The 9193-nt window shown below is 37.7% G+C and overlaps 1 protein-coding gene across 15 annotated transcripts in view; it reads left to right on the top strand.

The window, feature by feature from the left end:
- Positions 1–9193, top strand: part of TENM2 (teneurin transmembrane protein 2) — a 1969530-nt gene that overhangs the window by 1290730 nt on the left and 669607 nt on the right. For 2 of the 15 annotated variants that reach the window (XM_040444226.1, XM_040444274.1), the window contains exon 1: positions 5478–5943. The exons of 12 other annotated variants lie outside the window; for them this stretch is intronic. In XM_040444226.1, coding sequence (XP_040300160.1) covers positions 5898–5943 — 46 coding nt within the window. In that variant the 5' untranslated portion in view covers positions 5478–5897. Of the gene's footprint in view, positions 1–5477; positions 5944–7452; positions 7620–9193 lie in introns of those variants that run through there. One more of the 15 variants, XM_040444251.1, reaches the window with a different exon arrangement.

Consider the following 9193-nt stretch of genomic DNA (forward strand, 5'->3'; position numbering starts at 1 on the left):
TATATGCATACATATGTACATGCATACATATCTTTTATGTATGTATATATCTCTATTAATAAACACATTCAACATGTTAAATATTCAGTAACATTGCTTATCACTATGTACATCAAAAAACGTGATATTGGTTGGCTGAATATTTTATGCTATTCCAAGTTGCCTTAGCATTGTGTAGGCTTAGCTAGGAGGAAAACAAATGAGAACATAATTGTTGCATTTATTTAAAAAGAAAGAATTAAGGGTGACTGAACACCTTGAGTATTTGAGTGGTTATTTCTGCTTTTCTGTGTAACCTTAAATAGATGACTTTCAGCTAATAACCTACACTTTTCCATGCATGGAATGGGTGGCCTGAGGGGCCTATCCTCAAGCAGAATATAAATGCCAAGTATGAGGAACCAAATCAAATTGATGAGTATCACTTTCTTACAGCTTTTTTTGTGGAGGACGTCATTCATTTCTATCTGCATGCCTCATCCATGTGTAATGTTTATCTGCATGCTTCATTCATATGTAATGTTTATCTTTTCTATTATTTGGTATAATTATGAATTTTTTCATAGAAAGGATGATGAAGCCATTTCCTCAAACAACAGTGTAGCTGAATTTAAATATGGTTAAAAACTTGAATCCCCATGAGCACAGATGATCAAGCAGTCAACAAACATTTACTGACTAGGCAAGCTACTTTGTTTAACATTTATGGGAGATACTAAAGATGCAGAGATGGTTTTAAACATGAGTATTGCCTTCACATAGTCTATAATCTAATTGGAAAAAATAGGGCACAAAACTTGAAAACCCAGATAATAAACCAAATACAGTATAGGCTAAATAGTCAATGATCATGTGGATGAAAATACCTAAAAGGTTGAAAGACAAAGGTTTAAATGTTGGCTTTGCCATTTGTTCCTTGCATGACATTGGGTAGTTAATTTTGTGGAACCTCAATTTCTTCTTCTGTAAATTGGTTCTAGTAGCAGCCATTTGGTGGGTTGTCATGAGGTTTAGAAATTATAGGCAATGGATACATCTTTGTCATTTAATAAGCACTTATTATTAAATATTCTTTATTGTATAGATGCTGGCTGTATACTAGTTATTATGGTAATGGATTTACATTTATTAGTTAGTTAAGTCATCACAATATTTTTCAGATGAGAAGAGTGAAATTGAACAAGGGGAGGGATTTGATAGATGTCCCACAATCAGGAAGCAAATCTCAGGGTCAGGAGTTCAGTCTAGGAGCAACTCAAAGCCAAGCTCCCACTTGTACATGCAACCTTTCCTGGAGTATTTAAGTAGCTACTATGATTAAAACAATTTCATCACTGTAAATTTCAGAAGGCCAAGAAAGTCTTTGTGTTGGACGTGGAACTTGTCCTTGTTCTGGATAAAGAGATGGATAAAGAGTTAAATGTGTTCTGATCAAAGAGAAGAGAATATTCTAAAGAGAACAAGGAATGTGCCTGAGGCTCTGGAAAGGATGTGTATGGTCAGGCTGAGGGAGCCTAATGCTTCTGTGAAGAGGTGATACAATGAATGTTTACACGGATAGGTTGGTGTCAAACCGCAGAGGTAATTGAATATGAGGGGAAAAAAATCTCTACTTTGTCCTCTAAAGAATTGTGAAACTTTGGCCATCCTTTTCTTGTAAATAATATGTATTTAAAATGAGAAAAGATATCAGTTACATATTTTAAGAGGCCAGTAATTAATACTACAATCGCCAACAAGTAATGTGATCATTTTATTATCAGCCCGACACACCTCCTTAATTGTTTTTCCTACAATTTTTTTCCTGCACACTCTTTGTTTCTTCAGATGATAATGGCTTTCACTATCATTTTTTTTAACCTTTGATGGTTTTTAAGCTGATTCCTAAGATAATGAAATAAAACAGACTTTCAATTGGCCAATCAATAACTATTGGGAATGGATGTCATTCAGAGTGGCATTTTAAGAAGGTTATTCTGGCTTGTGAAGGATGAATCGGGAGAATAAAAGAAAAACCTCTTAAAATGGTTGTTTTCAATAGCTGTGTCATGACAGTTCTGAGAAGCATCACAACTAATAAACTACTAATAGTAAAGAATTGGTTAGCCAAAGATTAGCTGTTTTATCCATTAGAGCAGATTCAAGGTCATCCCTAGAATAATGTCGCCTTCTTTCGCTTAGATTCCAAGTGCTTTCTTGCGAAGGGGAAAGGCACTGGTGTAACAATTTAGTTTGGTCTTTGGCAGGACCTTAGAAGTGTCTGCAGGGAAGGGCGTACTGTGTTTCACCACCCTTCATGTATTGCAGGAGAGAAAAGCATGGGGAAGTGCTACATTATAAGGTTATTACCATAGTCCAGACCAAAGTACCCAGATTGAAAATGTACTAGAAGTCTGGAAATGAAATAATAACTCTAAGACACAGGAGTTGGGTGTGGTGCTATTTGATAGTTATTGATAATTGAATGATGAGAAAGAATGGAAAGAAAGGAGCTCTGGGTGACTCTAAAATGTATACATTTGTATGTGTAAAAATGTATACAAATGTATAATACACTTGACACAGGTGAGTAAACTGGGAGAACTACAGCTTGCTTTGAGAAGTGGGATCATGACTTTGGTTATAGAATTTGTTGAGTTTTAAGTGTATTATCCAAGTGGAAAGACCCAGAAGCAGTTTGATTAACTAGAACTTATAAGGAAGGTCAGAGTGGGAAGAAGTCTTCGAGAGTTGGCTATTTTGAGGTGCTACAATATCATCTATCTTAGCTATTAAAAAAATCTCAGAGCGCCTGGGTGGCTCAGTGATTTAAGCGCCCAATTCTTGGTTTTGGTTCAGTCATGAATTCACAGTTTGTGGGTTTGAGCCCCGCTTTTGGTTCTGCGCTGGCAGTGTGGAACCTTCTTGGGATTCTCTCTTCCTCCTTCTGTCTCTGCCCCTCCCCTGCTCAGGCATTCTCTCTCTCTCTCTCTCTCTCTCTCTCTCTCTCTCTCTCTCTCAGAATAAAGAAACTTAAAAATATATCTTAGGAGGATTTCCTAATAGGAGGTAACATTTATGAAGCACTCGCTATGTGATAGGAACAGAACTCACAACAGCACATGTATTATTTATTCCCAGTGACAGCCCCATGAAGCAGTATCATCATTACACCCATTTTAAGATAAAACAGCCACAGAAAGGCAAAATAACTTGGTCAAGGTCACACAGCAAGCAGGTGGTGGAACTGGGATTCAATCCCAGGCAACCTGGTTCCAAAAACTGAGCACTTAACCACTATATACTCACAGTATAAACACATGAGCATAAAGCTGTCCCATGGGGGGATGTCTCATAAAAAGTCATATTCTATTAAGAAATAATAACATGATTTGGGCCACCTTTGGCACCCAGTATAGCCCCCTTAACTCAAGATATCTTAAGAATACATTACCTATATCCAACTGCAAGTGATTCTACTCAGGGTACCTACCTCCTCACCAAGGAAATGGTAAAAATAAACAACACTGAAAGCCATTTATAGCTTTAAAAAAAAATCTTTTCGTCACCTTGATTTGTTTTTATCTTTCCTTGACTACGTCTTTCTGATCCTATTCGATAAGCCGGGGGCCCCTCCCTGCTTTTATTGCACTGAAATAGTTGTATTCTTGTAACAGAGTCTTTATTTTTATTGGCAGAAAATTCTTAGTCTGCTTACTCCCTTGTATAAAGTTAATTTTAACTATAGAACCTGTATCAATAATGTCCTTTAAAGGAGGCTGCTTCCAATACACTGTGCAATGTCTGCAGAGAATTTTGGATTTACCAGGGCACCACTTCCCTAGTGACTCGCTGGCCCTGCAAGCTTTCTTTCCCTGCTACATCTGAGCATTCTCTGTTCTCTGGCCAGCTGCCTTCTGTTCAGCCCCTGTGTGTTCTCCATTCTCTGCTCTGCCTTAATGATAAGTAGGGCTTCATCTTGATCGCATTGCAGGGAGGGAGGGGGGGGGATTGTTACTTCTGTATTTGGGCCCAAGCTAAAAACATACCCTCCGATTGGCAAACCACAAAAACTATAACACTTCGAGTTTAATAAGATCAAGCAGTCCCTCTTTTGATACAACACCGTGGCCGGGGTGGAGAAAGGCCTTTTTCCTGGACCAGCTCTCTCTCTGTATCTGGTGGCTTACACAGGATCTTCAAAATATGAGTAGCCTAGAGTCCTTGGGTATGCTGGTGGGATACACAACAGTTGAAGTGAAATGACTGAGTGAGTTTTTATTTTTAGTTTTTCCAAAATAATAACTGTTATAAGTAGGACACATGGGATTTATTTTCCATTATTAGAATTGCTTAATTTCAAAAATCTGGTCAGTCAAAAGCTTGGGTGTTTCCTCTTCCTGCTGGCTTACTACCACACTAGCTCAGGTTACTATGGAAAGCAAGCAGTTATTTTCACCAATAACTTACACCAAACACTTGACCTTGGGATCCGTAATTTACATCCTTATAAAAGAGGTCAGTTAGGGAATTTAACTGTGTAATCCTAGCCCCCATGTGGCAGATGACGAGTAGAAATGGAACAAAGCTGGTGAAACACCATTTGAAACAATTTGATGTAGGAAATCATTTCTTTTCGACTTTATTTTTAAAATGGAACCTACTTTAAAATGGTACGGGAAGGCAGAAGGATGCAGTAAAAGTCTATGGAAATAGTGACTCGAAAACTCTGTTCCAGGACTCAAGAAGGCAAGCCTGTTGTCACATTTGGAGGGAAACCAGAAAGAATTTAGGCTTTCACTTTCCTAATAGCCTCTTTTCCAACACCTTTCCTTCAAACATCTCGCCTTCCCTTCTATTTTGCCTTTATTAATAAAACTAATAGAGAGAAACCACCTTTCAAACTTTAACCAGGCAACATAGCTTTTGCAAGTGCTAATATTTTTGGTGTGGGCTTTTTCTTTTAAAGACAATTATCAAGACGAAGCATTTGTTTCTTCTTTTGTTTACCCATGGCAGTTTGTCAGCAGTTATGATAAGTAGAGTTCCATCTGCCAGTAAAACTACGTTGCAAATTGCCATAGAAATTAGCAGCTTTCATTTTTGACTACATAAATAAATATGTGAAATAAATTGCACATAAATGCATCCTAAAAATCACAGGTACACCGCACAGTTAAATACCAATCAGACAAAACCAGAGACACATTGCGATTATCTCAGTTTTCAAACCTGGAGGATACACGAATGTGTTTCTAAATGAGAGAGGCAGGGTATCATGCTCGCTGAGATAAAAACAGAAGCCGCCAGACACTGCACTGTGGCTTTATTCTCAGAATCCTTTGCCTGAAACCCGCTCTGTCTTTTCTCCGTGTTCGCTCCCTCTCTCTGTCTGTCTCTTTCTCTGTGTGTGTCTTTCTCCTTCTCTCCCTCTCTCTGCCTTCTTTCCCTCTCTCCCTCTCTCCCTCTCTCCTCACTGGCTTTTCCCTCGTTCATTGTTCTCTCTCTCCTCCTGCCTTTGATGCACATACGTTGTCACATTCCATTGACTCTCTCCTCTTCTCTGTTCTTACACTCAAGCCTAGCGGTGCTTCCGCCAGGCAGCGGCAGCCTCTCCTGCGAGTTATAGTCATGTGTGCAGCTCAGTTTGATCGAGCGTTCCTTTTCTGCCTTTTCACTCTTACAAAAGATTAAAAGGTGGCGTCACATTGCTCCCCTGTTCCTTCCCGCAGGAGGGACTTAAAAGGGACAACAAAAACTAATCACTTTCAATAAGCATTTTCTTGCTAGGGAAAAGGAAAAAAAAAAAGAAAAGAAAAGAAAGAAAAGAAAGAAAGAAAGGGAGAAAAAAAAAAGGCAGGGGGGTGGATTTAGCGGTGTAATTGGAGACCGGTGGTGAGGATTGGGGCGAGCTAGAGATGTTGCACGCTGCTAACAAGGGAAGGAAGCCTTCAGCTGAGACAGGTAAGAGCGCCCATCGGAGGGTTTGACCGAGTGGCTTAGTTAAATCTCTGTTTTCACCTTTTGTAATTGAGAAAGGCATCTGCAGCAGAAGCTGATTTTTCAGTCGGCTTCCTTTTGTTTAACATAGAAAGTACCTGTATTAATTTTGATGAATTAGAGCATGCAGCAAATTCAATTGAAAATAGATTTGTATAGTAAACGCATTTATACTGAATGATTTCTCCTCCGTTTTATTTAAGGAGAGAGACGACAAAGATGATTTTGATCAGAATAGCACTTTGCATTATGTTAAATTCTAAACAGCTAACGGGGAAAAATAATAATCCAATTGATCCTGTTTTTGAACTCCGGGACTTAAACCCTGAGAGGGAGCTGGCATTTGAAATTTTTCTTCTAACTGAACTTCTGATGTGTTATAATAATTTTTCACTGGAGGTTTAAGCAAGGGTAGAGTTTATTTAAGTCTAGTTGCTGGGGTGTGTTTCGTTTGGATCTTGTCAGGCTATATCTCCTTAACCTGTGTCAGGTTGATGTTTCATAAATGGAGATTAAGTGTTGTCCCAAATGAAATATGAAGTTAAAACATCAGGTTAGGGCATGTTTTAGAAAAGGATCCAGTAAATAATTAGGATAACTGAATTATGACAGTTTGAAGTGGGAGTTAACTCTGGAGGTGCTGTTTGGTAAGCCTTCCTGGATTTTAAGCAGCTCAATAATGAAGGGGGCTAATTATCAGGTGCAAGTTGGAACTTTGCATTAGGACCCTAAATATAGAATACATGTGGACTTTCGCTGTAGGTGGCTTTTAGGAAGCTGTCCCTTTTGTGTGCTGTGAATGAGAGTTGTGGATTATGTTTGATGGCATTTCTCCTTTAAAGAGCTTTGGGATGAAGCTTAAAAGGTTCACATCTATTTTAACATTGAACAAACACAAAATGCAATATACTGTAGTCTCCCGGTACCTGATTTTTATTACTGCTGCTGTTGTTTTAAGGTTTTGATAATTTATTTTTAACCTCAATCTTCGTTGATTTTGTGTTCATTGCCTTTGCTACTAAAATTTATTGTTGGCATTTATGAACTGAGATTTGAGAATGCAAACAAACAAACAAACAAAAAAAAAAGCAAGAGGAAAAAAACTAATTAGCCAGAATTTTTATTTAAGGATAATAGAAATCCAAATTATATCCAGGTATTTAACCTAGGATGTTACCTAAAATATTTGAGTTAATTTTTTAGATAATTTTTTGGGGTTGGGAAAATCTGAATATTAAAAGTCTGAAATTCTGTTAAATGCCTCTCCGGAATGAGATATAGAAAGGTGACTTTAATGCCTACACAAGGTTTGGTCCTAGAAGGAGCTGCTATACTGTGGCATTGTTGAAGCCAGCAACATGAATGAGAGGATATTGTATGTATGTATTTTGTGATAAGATTTTTTTTCTTCCTGAGTTTCCAAACTGGTCTTGCTCCTCAGCACCTTACTTTGGCGTGTCTTGTGTTTGCCAGACCATCTAATGGCATTTTGTGGGTGCAGCACGTGAATCCAATTTTACGAGTACACATCAGGAGCTGCTGAATTTTGGGGAGTGGAGACCAAACAGACGATGGGTCTCATCAGACTTCATCATGGAGAGATAGTCAACAGAAGTTCTGAAGGAAGACCCCTCATACAGGTGTGGGGAAACTTCATTTTTCCATCATGGTGAAAAGAGCAGAGAAAGATGTGGCGAGGGGAAAAAGAAACTGCTGTAGCATGTTTGATGGAGTCATGCTGGTGATAGCATAGTGAGTTTTTAAAATCACATCACCTGTACTTTTCTTTTTCCAACTTAAGAAACTTTGCAGAATCTTGAAGTAGTTCCTCTCAAATTCAGTCCATGTCTCGACATAGCTTTCTCTCATAAAATCTTTTCTCTGACTCCCGCTTTACCCAACTATTCAGTGTTACACTGTCACTGATGATGATGATTGTTTCCTGAATAAGTGGCAAGTGTTGAGAAGATGGGCCCGGAGAAATATGTTGTCTGCATCATCTATGTGTTTTAATTTTGTTTATGAAAATGACTTCTTCAAGGTGAGGAGATGATAAATTTGAAGTTGTAGCTTGGCTGTCTGTGCCCGTGAACCACTGCCCTTCTGCCTTTTCAGTAGAGGTAAAGTGGGCAGAAACAATTCAGTTGTAAACTGGATGGTAGTTCAGCATGAACTTTTTAAGCAGATGGTAACCAAAACTGTCCTTATTCAAACTATCTGATTCATATAAATAGCATTTTTCTGACTTTTCCAGTAGATGTTGCTGGAGAGCAAAGAAAAGATCATTTTTTACAGGAAAAAAAAGAAATGCAGTAGACTTATAAAAGCCAACGAAAAAGAGCCTTCTCCTCAAACTCCGCTGATAGCATTTTGCATAATTTGCTAATTAATGAATAATATTGAATCATTACCTTTTATGATGTTCTATAGAAAGCTATTAAAACTTGAGTTGGATTTTAAAATTATGAGATTGTTCTCTTTAGTCCCTATATATAATGTCTGTTTGCTGTTTTCCGTTTTTAAAAAATCAAGTTAACTGCACATTACTATTCAGAACATTTCATCCCTGAATGCTAAAACCCTTTAACATGCAAATATGATGTCAGAGGAAGAACTGAAATAGAATACTCTGAGAAGAGTAATGATCAAACGCATTATAAAAATATGCACCAGTTGCCAACATGTAATGAAATATTAAGAAATTAAAAGCATGCAACCTCTAAAGTAATAGAATTTCATTGCTCTGAGACTGTTTTCCCCCTGAATATTAAGTGCTTAATAGATCTATCCGTAAAAAAACAATCAAAAACCTACATGGTTTGTCACTGAAGTTCTTTCATTATATGATTTTGAAAAATTAGTCCAATAGGATTTTCCTTAGCCTAGCAAATGTAATTAACATTGGATATTGAGTGCCAGATTTCCAAAGCAAAAGCCACAAAACTGGATGGAGAAAACAGGAATGCAGAGAGCAAACATCAGCACTACAAGCTGAGGGGACCCTACTCTGCTGGTAATCACTTTGATAAAATGACAAAGATGTCCCAGAGGAGCCTGGGATTCTAGTACCCAGAAGGAACAGATGCGATTTCAGGCAGCCAGTGACCTCTATCTGTGGGAATATTTATTTTTGGAAATGTTCAATTAACCAATTTCAATGATCAAAGAGAAGTGTATGTGTGTAAATATATATATATATATATATATATATATA

The sequence above is a fragment of the Herpailurus yagouaroundi genome, unplaced genomic scaffold (assembly GCF_014898765.1).
Source record: "Herpailurus yagouaroundi ecotype Mexico unplaced genomic scaffold, PumYag 29, whole genome shotgun sequence".
Lineage (NCBI taxonomy): Eukaryota > Metazoa > Chordata > Mammalia > Carnivora > Felidae > Herpailurus > Herpailurus yagouaroundi.